Source organism: Somniosus microcephalus, chromosome 2 (genome assembly GCF_052327205.1).
Source record: "Somniosus microcephalus isolate GS21.2 chromosome 2, FLI_Smic_1.0, whole genome shotgun sequence".
In the NCBI taxonomy this organism is placed as follows: Eukaryota; Metazoa; Chordata; class Chondrichthyes; order Squaliformes; family Somniosidae; genus Somniosus; species Somniosus microcephalus.
The window spans coordinates 283,139,039-283,159,591 of NC_140988.1; the positions used below are offsets into that span (position 1 = coordinate 283,139,039).

General features: G+C 40.5%; 1 protein-coding gene and 1 long non-coding RNA gene across 5 annotated transcripts in view; one reads left to right on the forward strand and one right to left on the reverse strand.

Annotated features, from left to right (window-relative positions):
- LOC147123426 (uncharacterized) overlaps positions 1-20,553 on the forward strand; it is a 41,026-nt gene that overhangs the window by 13,652 nt on the left and 6,821 nt on the right. Inside the window, exon 4 of one of the 3 annotated variants that reach the window (XR_015074457.1) lies at positions 1,531-1,932. The exons of 1 other annotated variant lie outside the window; for it this stretch is intronic. This is a non-coding gene — a long non-coding RNA (uncharacterized LOC147123426). Of the gene's footprint in view, positions 1-1,530; positions 1,933-20,553 lie in introns of those variants that run through there. One more of the 3 variants, XR_015074456.1, reaches the window with a different exon arrangement.
- The window catches only part of LOC147123427 (threonine--tRNA ligase 1, cytoplasmic-like), a 41,690-nt gene that overhangs the window by 10,333 nt on the left and 10,804 nt on the right, over positions 1-20,553 (reverse strand). For both annotated transcript variants that reach the window (XM_085972719.1, XM_085972709.1), the window contains exons 5-17: positions 20,023-20,144; positions 19,798-19,915; positions 17,629-17,693; positions 15,955-16,033; positions 15,531-15,677; positions 12,578-12,676; positions 11,375-11,541; positions 9,840-10,002; positions 6,714-6,851; positions 6,537-6,614; positions 6,353-6,453; positions 1,952-2,056; positions 295-367 (exon numbers count right to left, since the gene is read on the reverse strand). In XM_085972719.1, the coding sequence (XP_085828845.1) occupies positions 295-367; positions 1,952-2,056; positions 6,353-6,453; positions 6,537-6,614; positions 6,714-6,851; positions 9,840-10,002; positions 11,375-11,541; positions 12,578-12,676; positions 15,531-15,677; positions 15,955-16,033; positions 17,629-17,693; positions 19,798-19,915; positions 20,023-20,144 (1,455 nt within the window). The remainder of the gene's footprint in view (positions 1-294; positions 368-1,951; positions 2,057-6,352; positions 6,454-6,536; positions 6,615-6,713; positions 6,852-9,839; positions 10,003-11,374; positions 11,542-12,577; positions 12,677-15,530; positions 15,678-15,954; positions 16,034-17,628; positions 17,694-19,797; positions 19,916-20,022; positions 20,145-20,553) is intronic.

Genomic DNA, 20,553 nt, shown 5'->3' on the forward strand with positions numbered 1-20,553 from the left:
TTTCTCTCCATTACAAGGAGGTACCCAGGGTTCTAATCACTTGCTCCAAGAACACACCAAAGATAGAAAATCATACAATTACAATCACAAACCTGCATCCTACACAGAGTACTATGCTTTATTTTGCCACACTGAAACTCATCTGCTGCAATGTTCTACCTGAAATTTAATTATTTTTTGTATTACATTCAACCATATGACCCCTCCAAACAGCTCTGAATATTCTGCAACACATTCACACATCTGCTTCACAATATGGGAAATATATGACGGTAGTAGTTTCCAAGACTTTACCTTTTGTGCATATTCCTCACACGTAGGTCCCACAGGTACAACCATAACCTGACGTGGAGACAGCCAGAAAGGCCTGCAAAGTAGAAATTGCAGCATATTTCAGATAATTGCAGCACCGTACACCATTACTTGAGTGCACATGTTATGTGCTCCCAGGCATCTAGCAATGCCACTTAACAAGGCTGGTGCAAGTCAATTCTAATTCTCCATCCCTGGGGAGGAAGAACTGAAACATTTGCCCACAGTTCAGGCAAAATCAGGAACTCACTGCAGCCATACCCTGCTATTCTGCACATCACAACTAGGAGCATGCAATCTTTTAGAGCAGTGGGCTAGATCAATGTGCCAGTTAACTTTTGAGTCAAGAAAAATCATGACCACAGCCACTAGTTTACAATAACTAAATATGTCAAAGTTCCATTTTTATTACATGAGCTTCTAGGATATTTAATGGTGTTTATGGATCACATTCCATGATCCTGTATATTTTTAATTAGGAACTTTATTTATAGTAACAGACTTTTTCTGATGTTTAGGGCATCTCATTTTGCAATTCAATCTCCCCCCCCCCCCCCCACAAAAACCCAAACATTGCCCTTTATGATTAAATGCGACATCTAACTCCAAATCTATGTTCTGCTTTTAGACCATATAATTTCCACCTCCTTCACTTCTCTTTCTCATCCTGCTTTTTATAAATTAAAAAACTTACTGCTCTTCACTTTCACCTTTTTCTTACTCTGTCAATGCAATGACATAGTAAGGCAGCAACAGTGGGGTTCAGGCTGTTGATTACAAGCAGCACCATCAGGACTCTGGAGTGGGGGAGGTAGTCTATTGGGTAGGCAGGGGTATTAACATGCGTGGCAACAGCATCGCTGTGTGACCCTCTTCAATGACTGTTTTGGGTTGTTTCAAGCTTGTCTGACCAAACCCAGACAACAGCGTTCCTTCCTGCTCACATCACAGAGCCACAGCGGAGTGAGGTGAGCACTTACCTCAAGTAACCCAGCGACAGGAACAGTTGAAATTGTTGCCAGCTTCCTCAATAAGAGCACAGAAGACTGACACACACTTCCTACTTCCAATAGCACTGGTCTCACCCTCCAGTTGAGATCTGAGGTACAGTGGATCCTTAACGCAGGTCCCAACTGGAAAGAGCGCACAGTCGCTGGGAGTGTCTAGCAGCTCACTGCGTGCCAGCTGTAACATACGATTTTTATCCCCCACTGGCAGATCAGTTTCTGACAGCAGGTGGTTCTTCAATTGGGAGCTTCTCATCAGACGTTGGACTCACAGCATTACCCCATCGCCCCCACACACAACTACTTATTCAGAAACTGTCAACATTTTGCTTAAAAAAACTCATTTGTGGTTACTGGATCTCTTTAGGAGGAAGAAATGGGATGGCTTATATAAAAATGGGATATATACGGAGGGCATTCTTTTGAAGTATAATATATACACAAAAATACATACAATATATACAGTGCATATGTATATTATACTTTAAAAGAACACTCGTAGTATGAATAAACATAGTATTTGTACAACACAAGTTTTTGAAAATTATGTATAATTTAGCAATACTTATAACATAATCCACAAGTCTTAATAAAATCTAATTGAACACACAGAAAATGGAATTCTATATTACCATTTGCCACCATAGCTCTCAGTCAAAATTGCAATCATTCGTTCCACAGAACCTAGGATGGCACGGTGAATGATAACAGGCCTATTCTGGTCACCACCATCGTGACTGTGAAATAAAATAGAACCAGGTCAGTACTTCCTGTATTTAACATTAACTGCAGCTGTGAATCTTATTTTTAAAAAGACTTATTTAGTAAGAGGAGGGGAGAAATAATTAAATATGCTATATAAACTATAAACCAAGACAAGCAATTGACTCATGATTATAAGAACATAAGAAATAGGAGCAGGAGTAGGCCAATCGGCCCCTCGAGCCTGCTCCGCCATTTAATAAGATCATGGCTGATCTGATCCTAACCGCCAATCCACTATCACAGAACCATCTCCTGAATCTAACAGAATTAGACACACGAAATAGGAGCAGGATCAGGCTACACGGCCCCTGGGCCCGCTCCGCTACCCAAAGGGCCATGACCGATCCGAACCTAGACTCATGTCCAAATTCCTGCCCGCTCCCCATAACCCTTAATTCCCTTTACTTCTAGGAAACTGTCTATTTCTGTTTTAAATTTATGTAATGATGTAGCTTCTACAGCTTTTTGGGGCAGCATATTCCATGGACCTACCACCCTCTGAGTGAAGTAGTTCCTCCTCATCTCAGTTTTGAAAGAGCAGCCCCTTATTCTAAGACTATGCCCCCTACTTCTACTTTCACCCATCATCGGGAACATCCTCCCCGCATCCACCCCCTTCACAATCTTATATGTTTCAATAAGATTGCCTCTCATTCTTCTGAACTCCAATGAGTAGAGTCCCAATCTACTCAACCTCTCCTCATATGTCCATCCCCTCATCCCCGGGATTAACCGAGTGAACCTTCTTTGTACTGACTCGAGAGCAAGTATGTCCTTTCTTAAGTATGGACACCAAAACTGTACGCAGTATTCCAGGTGCGGTCTCACCAATACCTTGTACAACTGAAGCAATACCTCCCTATTTTTATATTCTATCCCCCTAGCAATGAAAGCCAACATTCCATTGGCCTTCTTAATCACTTGGTGCACCTGCATACTAACCTTTTGAGTTTCGTGCACCAGGACCCCCAGATCCCTTTGTACTTCAGTACTTTCCAGTTTCTTGCCATTAAGATAATAACTTGCTCTACGATTTTTCCTGCCAAAGTGCATAACCTCACACTTTCCAGTATTGTATTCCATCTGCCAAATCTCTGCCCACTTACTTAGCCTGTCGATGTCCCCTTGCAGGTTTTTTATGTCCTCCTCACTCACTACTTTCCCTCCCATCTTAGTATCATCTGCAAACTTTGATATGTTACACTCGGTCCCCTCCTCCAAATCGTTATAGATTGTAAAGAGTTGGGGACCCAGCACTGACCCTTGCGGAACACCACTAGTTACTGATTGCCAGTCTGAGAATGAACCATTTATCCCAACTCTCTGCCCTGTTAGATAGCCAATCCTCTATCCATGCCAGAATATTACCCCCAATCCCGTGATTTTTTATCTTAAGCAATAATCTTTTGTGTGGCACCTTGTCAAGTGCCTTTTGGAAGTCTAAATACACTACGTCCACTGGTTCCCCTTTATCCACCCTATATGTTACTTCCTCAAAGAACTCCAGCAAATTTGTGAAACATGACTTCCCCTTCATAAAACCATGCTGACTTTGTCCTATTAAATTATGATTATCCAAATGTCCTGTTACTGTCTCCTTAATAATGGACTCCAAAATTTTACCTACCACAGATGTTAGGCTAACCGGTCTATAGTTTCCAGCCTTCTGTCTACTGCCCTTTTTAAATAAGGGTGTTACATTAGCAGTTTTCCAGTCTGCCGGGACCTTTGCCGAGTCCAGGGAGTTTTGGAAAATTATTACCAATGCATCCACAATCCCTACCGCCACTTCCCTCAAGACCCTAGGATGTAAGCCATCAGGTCCAGGTGATTTATCCGCCTGGAGTCCCATTATTTTACCGAGTACCACTTCCTTAGTGATTTTGATCGTGTTTAGCTCCTCCCCCCCTTTAGCCCCCTGCTTGTCCAGTGTTGGGATATTCTTAGTGTCTCCTACTATAAAGACTGATGTAAAATATTCAGTGTTTTTGCCATCTCCATATTTCCCACCATTAATTTCCCGGTCTCATCCTCTAAGGGACCAACATTTACTTTAGCCACCCTTTTTTTTTTTTAAATATAACTATAAAAACTTACTATCTGTTTTTATATTTTTTGCTAATTTACTTTCATAATCTATCTTCCCTTTCTTAATCTTTTTGTTATTTTTTGCTGTCTTTTAAAGTTTTCCTAATCCTCTATCCTCCCACTAGATTTGGCTTCCTTATATGCCCTTGTTTTTAGTCGAATACTATCCTTAATTTCTTTACTTAGCCACGGATGGCTGTCTTTTCTTTTACGCCCTTTTCAGTGGAATATATATTTTTTGGAAGTTGTAAAATAACTCCTTAAATGTACACCACTGATCATGTATCGTCTTACCCTTTAATCTATTTTCCCAATCCACTCTACTCAATTCCGCTCTCATACCTTCATAGTCTCCTTTATTCAAGCTTAGCACGCTTGTTTGAGATCCAACCTTCTCACCCTCTAATTGAATATGGAATTCAACCATGTTATGGTCACTCATTCCAAGGGGATCCTTTACTAGGACATTTTTAATTAATCCTGTCTCGTTACACAGGACCAGATCTAAGGTTGCTTGCCCCCTGGTCGGTTCAGTTACATACTGCTCAAGAAACCCATCCCTAATACACTCAATGAACTCATCCTCAAGGCAGCCCTGCCCAATTTGATTTGTCCAATTAATATGATAGTGAAAATCCCCCATAATTATAGCTGTTCCCTTATTACAAGCCTCAACTATTTCCCGATTGATACTCCGTCCAACAGAGTTGCAACTGTTCGGAGGCCTATAGACTACGCCCACTAGTGTTTTTTTCCCCTCATTATTCCTTACCTCCACCCAAACTGTTTCATTATCGTGATCTTTTGACCCAATATCAATTCTCTGTATTAGTGATTCCTTCCTTTATTAACATAGCCACCCCACCTCCCCTTCCTTCCTGCCTGTCCTTCCTGATCGTTAAATAACCTGGTATGTTTAATTCCCAGGCATTGTCACCCTGCAGCCATGTTTCTGTAATGGCCACAAGATCATACCCATATGTAGTTATTTGTGCCATTAACTCGTCTATTTTGTGACGAATGCTACGTGCATTCAGATAGAGAACTTTCAAATGTGTTTTGTGACACTTAATTCCTGCTTTTGCCTTTATTACTTTACCTTTTACTCCATACCTTCTGCCCCTTCCTGACAAGCTCTGGTTTTTAATTTCCCCACTGCTACCTAAGTCTATGACCTTCTCTGTTGTCATTTTTATTATTTGCTCTCTAGGAACCTCCCCCCCACTAGTTAGTTTAAAGCCCTCTCTACAGCCCTATAAATTTATGAAAGGAATCGACAATTATTACTGTCTAAGGGTTTGAGAGGTTCTCATACAGGTTGCTAGATGAAGCATGTCATGATGCCAGAGTGCTCTGAGGGCGCAAGAAACACATGCACACACAACAGAGGATGCTTTGACCCACAGATATAGCATTATGGAGCAGTGCAGACAGTGGCTATCAGTACAGGATGATAAGTTATAAAGACAGTTATTTGGGGGAAAAAACCTGAAAAGGATATTTATAAATAAACTTTATTTTAGCGTTAACCTCAGTAAACACCAAAATTGCTCCAGAAAAGTGAATTCCAAAATTGGAATTAGCCATCATAAGCATCAACGTAGAATGTACCTTCATTCACCTGCATCACATACAGTTGGCTGAATGAAGTTCCACTGGGGGAAAGGGGGGCAAGGAGGTGCCGAGACACTGGTGCACATCAACTCCTTTCAACATCTTACTTTGTCAATATAGTTGTAAGTATAAACTATTGGAATATTGTTTCAATCCTTTCAAAACATTTCACTTGCTAAAACCAAAGCTTTTGATGACAATGATTTTACTTAATGTTTGACACCAAAAAGTACATATTTTCTTACAGCTGATTTCCTCCATTTTCTGGTCAAGAAAATCAGACACTCCTTTTGGCATTAGCTTGTGAAAAGATAAAGGTTTGATGCCAAACTTTGAGCATTTGTTAACATTGAGATTACAGTACTAATATTATAATCAGGCTCCATAACTTAGTTTCATGATTACTGAATTCTTACCATAATACATTTCATTTTCTCTATATTACCCTCGAGCACAAGAAATTTACTCTTTAAATGGGAAGAGAATAGTGATTTAAAATAAATTTAGCAACTGAATAGCTCAAACATATTCCCTGCTTGATATACTCTTCATTTCAGGAGGCTTACCTCACATAGGTCAAGTTCAATCTGATTGGCAACTGGAAATCTAACTGAATTGTAGCACACTGATGATATCTACCAATAGCATCTTTGATTTTTATGTCAATCTGTAAGAATTTTAAAAAATCATTAGAAATATTTTAGTTGTCATATTAAATGTTTCTGGTATTATTACACTAATTTAATTTACCTTCGGCCCATAAAAAGCACCATCACCAGGATTCAAGGTCCACTTCTCACCAAACTCATTCAGGCTATTTGCAAGTTGCTGGGGGGAAAAGGGTTATACAATTACTGGTCTGATTAAAAATTCACAATAAAATACAGCATTGTGCATCACCTAAACGTGCAGAGTGCAATTACTGACCTTCTCAGCCGTGTTCCACACTTCAATATCACCAAGAAACTTCTCTGGGCGAGTAGAAAGCTCAAGTTTAAAAGTAAATCCCAAAACATGATAGACAGCACGCAGGAAGTCCAGGCAACCTTTAATTTCTGCTTCAATCTGGTCAAAAAAGTCAAATAATTTTTTTTTTTTTTTTTTTTTTTTTTTTAATTACCACTTACACCCCCCCCCCCCTAGAATTCTTGGATGAACAATAGTTTATGAATACAGAGCAGATAACAGAGTAACATACCATGTGTTGTTCTATTACTAAAAACACAAGCTACCCATGTTGGTGTTAGAACTATGGCAGGGGAGAGTGGGAGAAGATACCTGTCTGCTAGACTATTGATACAATTAAAGCAGAGAGCGTTACTACATTCACGGTGTTTCAGTTTTTATTTAAAAATAGCACATTTCTGTAAAAGTGTGGGCATTCACGTCCACAGAAACTCAACAATCCCAAGTTGTGGGAGCAGGAACAACCTCGTACACACAGGACCCATTCACACCCACTTTGCTGTATAATTTATTTTTCTTAAAACAGAATATCATCTCTCCCAATGGTGGCCCCTCTCTCACCCATCAATACTACTTTCCTCTCCTTTGAGGCGCCAAATTCACTGTGCTACAGATGCTTCCTCCTCCCGAGGGTTCACTGTTCAAATCAACACTCACTGCACTGCCATGCTCTTGGACAAACTTCTCTTCAACAAATCATTGCACCAAGCAAGTGGATCAAATACTTAACTCTTCATCTCATTCTTTCCTTCCTCCTGTAATCCAAGGGTCTTTAAAACCCAAGCTTGGTATCATCTAACCACTTATTCTTGATTTATCTATCCCATCTTTTCTTCAACTCTGCTGGCACATAGAAACATAGAAGATAGGAGCAGGAGGCGGCCATTCGGCCCCTTGAGCCTGCTCCACCATTCAATGCGATCATGGCTGATCATCCAAGTTCAGTACTCGGTCCCTGCATTCTCCCCATACCCCTTGATCCCTTTAGCCTTAAGAAATATATCCAACTCCTTCTTGAATATATTTAATGAATTGGCCTCTACTGCCTTCTGTGGTAGAGAATTGCACAGGTTCACCACTCTCTGGGTGAAGAAATTCCTCCTCATTTCTGTCCTAAAAGGCCTACCCCTTATCCTTAGATTGTGACCCCTGGTTCTCGATTCCCCGACCATCGGGAACATCCTCCCTGCATCTAGTCTGTCCAGTCCTGCCAGAATTTTATAAGTTTCAATGAGATCCCCTCTCATTCTTCTAAACTCCAGCTTCGACCCAATCTCTCCTCATACGTCATTCCTGCCATCCCAGGTATCAGCCTGGTGAATCTTCACTGAACTCCTTCCATGGCAAGAATATCCTTCGTTAGATAAGGCGACCAAAACTGCACACAATACTCAAGGTGTAGTCTCACCAAGGCCCTGTACAACTGCAGCAAGACATCCTTGTTCCTGTACTCAAACCCTCTCGCTACGAAGGCCAACATACCATTTGCCTTCTTAACCGCCTGCTGCACCTGCATGCTTACCTTCAGTGACTAGTGCACAAGGACACCCAGGTCTCGTTGCACTTCCCCTTCTCCCAATCTATTGCCATTCAGATAATAATCAGCCTTTCTGTTTTTGCCACCAAAGTGCATAACCTCACATTTATCCACGTTATATTGCATCTGCCATGCTTCTGCCCAATCACCCAACCTGTCCAAATCATCCTGTAGTTTCTCGGCATCCTCCTCACAGCACACACGCCCACCCAGCTTTATGTCGTCTGCAAATTTGGAGATATTACATCTAGTTCCTTGTCTAGATCATCATTAATATATATTGTGAATAGCTGGGGTCCAAGGACCGATCCCTGCGGTACCCCACTAGTCACTGCCTGCCACTCGGAAAACGACCCGTTTATTCCAACTCTCTGCTTTCTATCTGCCAACCAGTTTTCTATCCAAGTCAATACCTTGCCCCCAATCCCATGTGCCTTAACTTTACACGCTAATCTCTTATGCGGGACCTTATCGAAAGCCTTCTGAAAGTCCAAATACACCACATCCACTGGTTCTCCCTTACCTATTTTACTAGTTACATCCTCCAAAAATTCCAGTAGATTAGTCAAGCACGATTTACCTTTTGTAAATCCATGTTGACTTTGTCCGATCCTGTCACTGTTTTCCAAGTGCTCTGCTATTACATCTTTTATAATGGACTCTAGCATTTTCCCCACTACCGATGTCAGGCTTACCAGTCTGTAATTCCCCGTTTTCTCTCTACCACCTTTTTTGAATAGTGGGGTAACATTAGCTACCCTCCAATCCATGGGTACTGTTCCAGATTCCATCGAATGTTGGAAGATGACCAGCAATGCATTACTATTTCTAGGGCCACTTCCTTAAGTACCCTAGGATGTAGATTATCAGGCCCTGGGGATTTATCAGCCTTCAATCCCATCAATTTCCGAACACCATTTCCCGACAAATACTGATTTCTTTCAGTTCCTCCCTTTCATCAGACCCTATGTTCCCCGACATTTCTGGGAGGTTATTTGTGTCCTCCTTTGTGAAGACAGAACCAAAATATGTATTTAATTGGTCTGCCATTTCTTTGTTCCCCATTATAAATTCCCCTGATTCTGACTGTAAGGGACCTACGCGTGACTTCACCAATCTTTTTCTCTTCACATATCTATAAAAGCTTTTACAGTCAGTCAGTTTTTATGTTTCCTGCAAGCTTACTCTCATTCTATTTTCCCTTAATTAATCCCTTTGTCCTCCATTGAATCCTAAACTGCTCCCAGTCCTCTGGATTACTGCTTTTTCTGGCCAATTTATATGTCCTCTCCTTGGATCTTATGCTATCCCTAATTTTCCTCGTTAGCCACGGTTGAGTCACCTTTTTTGTTTTATTTTTATGCCAAACTGGGATGAACAAATTCTGTAGTTCATTCATGCACCCTGCACTATTGGCTTTGACCCAGATTTTTAAATAAAAACAAAACTTGCCAAGAAGTGACCAGAATCACACTACATACATTTCAACAATCCTGAGCAACAGAACAGCATGTGTAAAACCTGAACAAGAAGATTGAGTCACAATATACCTGCTCCATGGTACAGAAAATGTGGGCGTCATCTTGCTGGAACCTGCGGACCCGAGTCAGGCCCGTCAGTGCTCCAGATAGCTCGTTACGATGAAGCACTCCAAAGTCAGCATACCGCATTGGCAGCTCCCGCCAGGACCGTGGTCGATGGTCAAACATGAGGCTGAAATATGGAGAAATTATGAAAGCATCTTACGTTTAAAAAAAAAACAATTTTACGCTCAACGTAGTTAAAATTCCATAAAGTTGTATCAATATCCAGTGAAGCAGCATCCAGACTCAAACACATCAAAGTTGATCAGGAAACTAGCCAGTGCGCAGTAAAACCCCCAAAGACCAAATATTAAGTAGTACAGGGAAATGGGAAGGGATTAGGATAACTAGCTCCTTTGGGAGAACTGGCACTATCACAATGGGCCAAATGGCCTCTACCTTACAGAATTTCTAGTTTAAAAAAAACTGCAGAGTGGAAAAATGGAGAGCTTTAGGGTGGGGAACCAAAGGCAGAGTCAAAGCAATGGGTTTTAAGGCTGTTTTCAAAACAAGCAGGAAGGTAGCAAGGCAGACAAAACCTTACAGAGGGGAAGAGCAGTGAACCAGTAATCACCAATAGAGTGAGTCAGTGCACATTTAAAGTCTGGTATTTAATTTGCATATTAATCTATCTTTTAAAAGACGACAAAAAATATTTACTTTGTACTCCAAATTTGGCAAACTCCAAAAACAGCTTGGAGCCATTTCAGCTTTTGGTCGGAGATGAGGACCTATTCTAACATGGTGCACGGGCTTGATAGCCAAATTTTTTTTTTTGTTTTAAAGTGGTCTCTAAATACTCCGAGCTGGTTCTTCTCTCCTCTCCCACAAATGCTGGGTGAAGAAATCAGAATGAAAAATACATGATTTTTGGAAGGGGTGGAAAATTATGCAAACGTAAGCGAAAAAACTTCAAGCACTAAGACGCACTTATTTCCACATTTAAGTGCGTCTTCAGTAGCACTGTGAAGCCATGCATAATTACACCATGGAACTACACCATTGTGAGAAAGCACTGCCTTAAAAAAGGGAGGTAAAATTGGAGAGACTGGGCTGCTCTTTAAGACCTTTTGTACCTTACTTTAAAAAAAAAACCTCATTAGGTTGTGGACAACACTGGCAAGGCAATATTTATTGCCCATCTTTAGTTACCCTGAGAGCATTAAGAGTCAACCAGGTAGTGAGGGATTCAAATCATATATAGGCCAAACTGAGTAAGGATGACAAGTTCCCTTTGCTGAAGGACATTAGTCAACCAGCTCTTTTTTTGTGACAATTCAGCAGCTTTCATGGTCATTTTTCCTGGTGTTAGCCCACAAATTACTAGACCATCATGGTGGGATTGGACTTCTCGGTTGCTCATCCAGTACCATAACCACTAGGCTTCCATTACCATATAATTAATTAATATAATCACAGACCGAGAGTGGAAGAGTCTCAGGAAGGCACTTAAAGTGGAGGAAAACTGAAAAGTTTGAGGTTTCAAGAATTTAATCACATACCAATGACCTGGGCAATTCATAGGTTTTAAGGCAAAGATCTCCTTCTCCACCTCGAAAGAGAACATGTTCTCACTGTAGTGCTGCCAGTGTCCTGAAGTTTGCCACAGTTTCCGGTTGTAAATGTTGGGAGTGATCACCTCTGTAAAACCCCTGTCCTTGTACTCACTCTTAACAATAAAAAGCACAGAAAGAATGTATCAGTGACCTTCTGGAGTTATACATTTACATTAATTAAAATATGTATTTGTACCCAAAACCGCTCAAGTGCCATAGTAAATTTTGCTGTCAGAAGACCTACAACAGAGGCACCAATGGAAACTGGACACTTTTCAACAGGGAGGATATCATGCAGAAGAGCTTTTGCTCACCTCTTAGTATTCATAGAGTCATAACAGCTCATAGATATTCAACTGCTAAGAGCAAAATGGGAGAGAATTATTTGCCTATCCTCTCAACCAAGGGAGAGCTCAAGGAGATGGGACAACTAAAATCAGACAAGGGTCAGTTTTTGCAGTAAATCAGATTAACTCAAGAAAAAGACAATGAAAAATTTACACATTTCATCAAGAGTCTCTGTCAAAGTATCATTTTGCTCCTAGGGATAGAGGAGATAAAAAAGGACTTATTCCAGAAAATGTAGAGATCACCATCACATCTATATAATCACTACGATATGCCAGCATTATCTGGAATCACTTGCTCTTTTCGAACAGCAAAAATCAAAAACTTTAAAAATATAAAACAAAAAGTTTGCTAAATAAATAGGACACATTTTTATTACATTCATAAATTACATCAGTGTAATTTGCTCAGAATCTCGTCACTGATGGGTTATACTGCACACCTCCCTGGTAGAATGAGACAACATATTAAACTCCTTATCCTTTCCCTGCAAACTTGTTTGAAGATGGCTTTCTATCTGTTAACCTTGAATTTTCTATCACGAAGGGATGACATTGATATCCAGCAGCCTGAAGTAACCAGATGGTGGCAGATGAACTAATACAAGAGTTAAGTTGCCCTCACCCACTACATTGCCTCATGGCTCTTCCTCCACCCCCTCCAGCATATGCTATAAAAAGCCCATGGTTCCCTCTCCCCAATTTCTTTCTTTAAATCCAAAAATTTTGCAAATCTTTCACAGGAAATTAATTAGTTTAGATACATAAATCTGAATTAAAAACTTAAATAAATAACTCATACCCGAATGAATTCAATGAGTTCACTGTAGATGTAAGCTCCTTTAGGCAAAAAGAAACAGCTTCCTGGGCTGAGTTCATGGAAGAAAAACAATTCTTGCTCCTGGAAGTAAAAATTCAGAATTATTATTATTTTTTTTTAAAAAGCTAAAAAATGTAAACAATCTGGCCACATTTATTGTAGTGGTTTTAAAACACATTGTTAAAGGGTAAAAGCAGTTTTATATTTAACAATTTTCCACTCCAGTTACAGCCTAGTTAACAAGAAATATTTTCTAAAGGATAGATTATTCTGCATTCCAATAGCAAACCATTGGTTTACAAGAACCATTTAAAACTTAGACAATGGGCCAGAAATTCCAGAACGGGGCTTGCAGCGTGTGCAAGCCCCGTATTTGCACTTACCCCGCGCTCCTGCCGATCAGCTCCAGGGACGCCTGCACTTGCAGAAACTGAAAGAAGAATCCCGGGCAGCGTATGACGTCACGCCGCCCAGGAGTGCAGCCAGCGTGGAGCCAGGAGCGTGCAGTGTAAGTGAGACACGCCCCTTGAGATCTCAGTTTCACTGGACACGCCCCCAATGTTTCTGTCAAGCTGCTTTGCTTTTTTACATGCAAAGCAGCAGTTTAAATAGGTTTTTGGAAGTTTTTTGAAGATTTTGGTAACTTTTATAAACTTTTTTAAATGTTTAAAACTACTTCAGATTACTCAAAATAATGTAAAGAGAATTAAAGCAATTTAAAGACTTTTAAAAGCCCGAAAAGAATTTTTTTAATTCCATTTATTTATTTAGCAATGTCGTCGTCATACGTGTCTTCACACTGTTCCCTTTGGGGAACTGTATGAAGTGGTGGAAGGATTTATGGCCGTGATTAACGCTCATTCCGTGACCGTAACCATCTTTGAACCAGCCATTAGGGCGGTTAGTCCTATGGCGGGAGGGTTTTACGGGCTCCCACAAGCTATACAAGGAGGGGGGGCCACCCACACCCACGGACGCAAATATCCCACTGGATGTCAACCCAGAATTTAGAGCCGGAGCTCCGACTCCACTTGCCGGGACTGTCTGGAGCGGGGTTCGAAACCCTACCCTGATCTGGCCCAGCGGCGGGGATCCTACCGCTATGACAAAGGCCCAATCCGATTAGCAACGTGAAATGGCAGCATAGGGCTCCAGTCACGGGGAGGGAAAAGGCGCAGGAAACGTATGGGTGTCACCTTTTGTGCGGAGTGGGCCTTTTGCGTAGCAGTAAGCATCCCCGCCGCTGGGCCAGAAGGAGTAGGGTTTTGAACCCCACTCCAGACAGTCCCGGCAAGTGGAGTCGGAGCTCCAACTTTAAATTCTGGGTGGACATCCAGCGGGATACTTGCGTCCGTGGGTGTTGGTGGCACCCCCCCCCTCAGATGGGTTGTGGGAGCCCGTAAAACCCTCCCGCCATAGGACTAACCACCCTAATAGCTGGTTCAAAGATGGTTACGGTCACGGAATGAGCGTTAATCACAGCCATAAATCCTTCCACCACTTCATACAGTTCCCCAAAGGGAAGAGTGTGAGGATACGTCCGATGATGACCTCTTGCGCAATGCACCTCCTTGGACCCTCAGTCGCAGATGCGAGGGGGCAAGTCGTGCAATTGTTAAATTTTTTATTTTATTGACATGTAAAATGTTGGCCCAATAATTCCCTTCCAAATGCGCTAGTACGGTCGGGGTACTTACGCATCTGGCCGGATGAAATGCCGGTTTTCAGCATGCACAGTGCATGTGGGGAAAACCGGCATTTCCTGTCCTCTGAACGAAGGGGTTCAAAGGCAGAACGTGTGCGACTGCACAGGCAGCGCGTGCGCAGTATAATTCGCCGCTTTCATTAATGCTTTCAGTGAGGTCCAGTCATTACAACTTACACATGAAAAAAGCATGGGTACAGTTGCTACAGAGGCTGCGGAGGAAGATATTTCTTATCGTGGAGCTTCTGAAAGTATGTATGTCTGTATATATTCCTTTGCGTGTTATGTATATATTCCTTTACTTATGTGTATGAATGTATTATTTAATTATGACTTTCAGAGAAAGTAACTTATTGGAAAATCATAATTAAAAACATACATTCATACACATTAGTAAAGGAATATAAAACATACATACATATACGTAAAGGAATATATGTGGACATACATACATAACTCATTCTCACATTCCATTCACACAGCCACAATTGCTCCTTCTACCTACCGTCCTGAAAACCCTTTTTTTTTTTAAATTTAAACTTTTAAACTTACTTAAAATTTCTTAAAATAACTTCCCTCCCTTTCCCAAACAAAAATATTGCATTTCAAAAGCTCCACGATAAAATATATCTTCCTCCGCAGCCAATGAACAACTTTACACTTGCTTTTTCCAAGTGTAACTTCTAAGGACTTAACCTCACTGATTTCATGAATGAAATCCACGAAGTTCATTGCGCAAGCGCTGCCTGTGCAGTCGCACGCGCTCGAGGTCTGGAAATGCCGGCGTTCCCCGCATGCGCTGTTCATGCTGAATGCCGGCATTTCCAACGGCCAGAAGCGTGAGTAAGCCGACCGTACTCACGCTTCTGGCCTGGAATTTCTGGCCCAATATCACAACAGAGTTATCCCTAGTGGATAAACAAATTAGAAACATTAAATGCATAGATGTAGAGTTAGCAGAATTTCCTGTGCTGTCCCAAAGAGCTGAAAAAACCTGCTTTACACCCTCTTCGCAACTACATCAATCAGATGAAGAGTTAGGTTAATGACATCTTGGGCACCTGCAAGTCACATTATAGACGTTTCGCACACTTTTAATGGGATTTGTGAATAAAGAGAACAGTTCTCCATAGAAGGGATCTAAGTAACTAGCTTTACATTAAGCTGAATATTTTTTTCAATACATTTAGTAGCCAAGATGATTTATTAAATTTATTGTTTAAGACTAACCCGCCCCAGTTTTCTATGGTCTCGGTTTTTGGCTTCTTCCTGGAATTTTTCCCATTCTTTCAACATTTTCGAATCTGGAAAAGAAATTCCATAAATCCTCTGCAGTGTCTCCATATCAGCCTTTCCTTCCCAGTAAGTGGAGGAATTCTGTCAACAAAGATCAAATGACTGGAGTTTAAAAACAAAAAAGAAAACTGCAATTTCAAATTAGATTAACAATATCACTTCTGCTCAACACAGTAACAGAAATAATCAGAGCGATTCAAGCCAAATGGCAAGGCTAAATTGAAATAAAGTTGTTTTGTTTTTTTAAAAAGTGAACATTTTTGCCTGTTTTAATAGAATTTTCCACAAAGAGGCAGAGTGACTTTTTTTGGAAATGGGAACATCCCCAGTTCTCTACAATGGGGTATAAAGCACTTACTTTGTGAATTTTCAAAGCCTTTATTTTTCCAGTGTGTCTGACATGAGGTCCTCTACACAAGTCAATCAGTGATCCACACCTGAAACCAAGGAATAAAATACTCAGTTCATTCCCAGTACTGGAAATACATATGCTACTAAAATAAAGTACACACTTCTGCATTCAGGCAACAGATGAGAATATATACAGCCCAGCTGATTAAGTGCCTAAATGTTAGTCATACAATGGGAGTGCTGTGGCTAAAAATTTGAATCACTTTAAATTTAAAATATGCGCTCACCAATTATTGCAGAATAAAAGCACTGTACGAAAGGCTGATATTTAGAGATATTTAGTAGACGAGTATCATATACATATAAATTCAAGTGTAGCCATTGACCAAATAATATTACCCATAATACTCCTGGGTAACTAAAAAGCTAAGACTTGTACAAAATGCAGCTGCAAAAAAAGTCAAAAGCAGTTTTGACTAAGTTTTGATAACAAACAGCCACAGGCTGCGAGTGAAGGTTAAATTGCTAAATAACATATGAAGCAAAGTATAAATTAGAATTTGCTTAACAAAACTAATTGCAAAGATATTAAAAAATTAGTATAAGGACATAAAATGAGAGATCATGGAGATGAGGTATTTATCTGGTAGATTAAAGTGAGATAGTCTGGATACCTCCAGACTAGTGAAACAGCGCTGATAATGGGCCCTTGGTACAAAGGCCTTGTACCAGAGAGGCAGGAAATGAGAGATTTGGTAAATTCCAATGGGGTGAAAAACTATAAACAAGATAACAAGACAGTAGGATAGGGTTGACAGAAAAATACTGGAAAGGCAGGAATGCTACCTTAGTCTGAGTGACAATGGTATTTTGACCATTAGAACCAATTAAAAAAGGTGATTTTGTTAAAGACCATATATGGACACTGGCCAAACCAACTTTTGATAAAAGGGTTAAAACATCGATACTCAAAGAACAACTTTACACAAACTTACTGCGAGAACAAAGGAACAGACTTAAGACGACATTATCTGTGTCCGAGAGGTTCGAGACACCAAGGGCTGCGAGCTACCCATTAAAACTATCGTCTTTTAAGTATTGATTACGCTGTAAGCTTAATAAATCTTGATCTACTGCTCAAACATACTGGCTACTGTCTATTGGTGTCTTGTCCAAGAACTCAGATCATTAAGATCTTACAGTACTTTCCAATTTAAATCGGCATTAAGCACCCACAGGTCAGGCATACAAACATTAGACAGACCAGTGTGACAATTTTCCATTTCCAACACCATGTATCCTATGACCTCTGAGTGAGATTGACATTTTATTGACAAGTCATGTTTTATGCTGTGAGCCCAACCTCACTTCATGTAGGACATTTACAGCCAGCAGATAGGATACATTCAAATGAGCCTGGACTGAACTTGAACGATGGCCTCAGAGTTGAAATGTCATTGTCAAACCACTGCATCACTCATTTCTCATCACCATCTGTGTCACCAGATCAGCATCTCTTAATATTGATGTTTCCTATTTTCTTTTATATACCTTGTACTAAAAATGTTGCATTCTTTGCATCAGAAAGTGATGTGCTTTATGAATAAATTTATTTATTCAAAGCTACCTTAATATTCTCAAACAAAACCTCCCAAATCACCACAGTAGCTCTGCTCCTTACCTATACACGGTTGTAGTTGGAGTATTCACCTTCTCATTCAGAATCCTACACTTGAATTTGTTATACTAAAAGTTAAAAGAAAAGAAATGGAGAAGTGGAATATAATCAGCGACAAGTCCAAGTAAAAACTAGAGAATGAACTTCTAACTTCTGCTTCAATATCTACATCCTCTCAAATAGTGAAAACCAGGATCAGTTCCAAAATGTCAAAGATTCCTATTAAATAACTTAGTTTTGTTTGGATATAGTGGCGAATGTATTAAGCTAAACATACACCATATCAAGATTATTTCTCAGACAGACTCCTTCTGATCTCTTAATTATCCTTGGGAAATATGTGCAAGTATCAGAAGACAACGGGGTCTATTAACATCATGCAGGAATGGGACAGTAGAGCATGAAAATGGTAGTGTAACATTTACTGCCCCATTCCTGTTGATGTCTGTCACTGCCATGAAATGGGTGGATCAATCTCCTGCCAGAAATAGATGGGAGCCTTGTTAGCCCATGCAAATCAGGGCCCTATGACATGACTAAGACCCTGATCAATTTTGAAATACCAACGAGTGAAGAGTACACTGTGCACACTCTCTTCCCCCACCCATACTTGGTGTATAGTGGCCTAACCAGCGCTCAATAACTGGTAAGAAAAGGGTTCTTTTTTTAAATATAAAAATGATTGCTCCACAAAAATCCACCCTTCCCACTATGCACAAGCCTCTCTCACGATTGCCACTGCCTCCTGCTCCCATCCTCCAAACTTAGACCAGCTGGGCTCTGCAGAATAGCTGCTGGATTTCAGTCTCTTCAACTGGTAGCACACCGTGAAAATGGTTCGGGTCTCGGACCATTTCCATTGGACGGGAGATGGGCTCCCTCCGCACACCACCTGCCCCATGGAAGTGGTTATTTCAAAGTCGACCCCAAATAAACGAGTCCACTGCCGGCATGTGGTAATGTAGGGCGGTGTTACTGGACTAATAGATCCAGAGTCCAGGAGTTCAATTCCCATAATGGCACTTTGAGAATTTGATTTGTTTTTTTTTTTTTTTAAAAAACAGGAATTTTAAAAAAAAAACCGGCATCAGTAAAAAGTGACATGAAGCTGGCAGGTTGTCATAAAAACTTTACTGATTCACTAATGTCCTTTACGGAAGGAAACCCACCTTCCTTACCTGGCCTATATGTGACCAGTCCCACACCAACATGGTTGACTCTTAACCACTCTCTGAAGTGACCTAGCAAGCCACTCCATGTATTAAAAATACACTCAGGTCAACTAGGAATGGTCAAATGTCAGCCTGTCCAGTGACGCCCACATTCTGAGTAGGAGTGGGGTATGAATTAGGATATACATTGAGGAGTGGCAGCTAAATCAAAAATAGAGAGCAATTTTAGGCCACATAACCTATTTTCCACATTGTGCTCATGTTGTCAGACAAGAAAACGGCAGTTTATTTTTTGGTAAAGCAACTTTCCCAAGTCCTGTGTCTATTTTACAGAGCATAAGTGTGCTCATTTATTCAGCTGTTGCAGGCGCAAAACTAACTGGGGAAAAATGCTCTGGATTAAACTTCTTTAAATGAAACTGAAATCGGATCTACTGTTCCTATGTAATCATTAACCCTCAAATACCTATTGGAAAATTAGGCATCATAAATTTAAGAAGTGCCTGAAGTTTTTTTTTTAATAAACTCACCATTCAATGGCTGGCCTCCTGTGAAGAGAAAGGTCATTGTCCTAAAGTTTGAGGTGAAGAACACCATTTCTTCAAAACAACCTTAGTTTCTAGAAATACCTCAAATTTCACTAGAATAGTGCATGGGGCATGGAAGCTGGGGTTGAACAATAAAACATCACCATCTCATGCTTCAGCTCAGAAGCATCACGGAGGTGTTGGTGACTCTGGTCAGTAAGGTTTGTGGCACTTCCCTTAAAAAAGATAAAACTTAATTCTTTATTCCATAGTGGAATGGGGAGATTCCAATGAACACTGCCTTATCCTATTCTTTAAAGCATCTTTGATCAGGACATCATGCACTAACTGTTTGTGCACTTCCAACCAGCTAATTCAAAACACAATGAGCAGAAGCATGGTAACAGACTGCCAGTCTAACCTCTACCATAGTATAAATTACCAGAAAAGGGTAAAAAAAAGACAGTATATACCTTGAACATCGTCAGAAGAGTCTCTTTCTTTATTTCAAGTCTCTCAAACGGTTGCTTATCCTTCATAATACGCTTACATAGATTCTCTAGAGCTGGAAAATCATTGCTGGAGACACCTCTGTTGTAAAAAGATTTTTTGCAAAAATTAAAATCATAATCTTATTTACTATTGAACAGATAATCAGAACTAAAAACTATGAATAAAATAGATTAACTGAAACATACTCGTCTTCCAAGAACGTGTCATAATAAAATCCATTTTCAATTGGTGGTCCATAGCAGAGACACCCTCCAAAGACTCGTTCCATGGCCTCTCCCAATATGTGGGCACTAGAATGCCAATACACCTAGCACACAAAAAAGAGTTCTTCATTAGGAATAAAACAAATATTGTGCAATGACAGACATCTATCTATATTCTAACTGACACTTGCTGGTTGAGACTCTGCACTGCTCATTAACTATTCTTCAATCCGATTGGTTAGGGAGATGCACAGTTGCTTCTCCCGTTCACAGGTCTCAGATCCCTTGCAGAGTGCATCGCGTCATTTTGGCTGTTGAATTTACCGTAAATTCCAGTGCAAAATCCCATAGAAAGTGTGTGGTCAAGTGTACGTGTAATGAACGGCTCACGCCAGTCGTTCGCCGCTGACCACAAAATCCGGCCAATCAGGTCTTTCAACTGCTGGACTGCAACTACAATTATAGAAATTTACAGCATAGAAGGAGGCCATTCAGCCCATCGTGTCTGTGCCA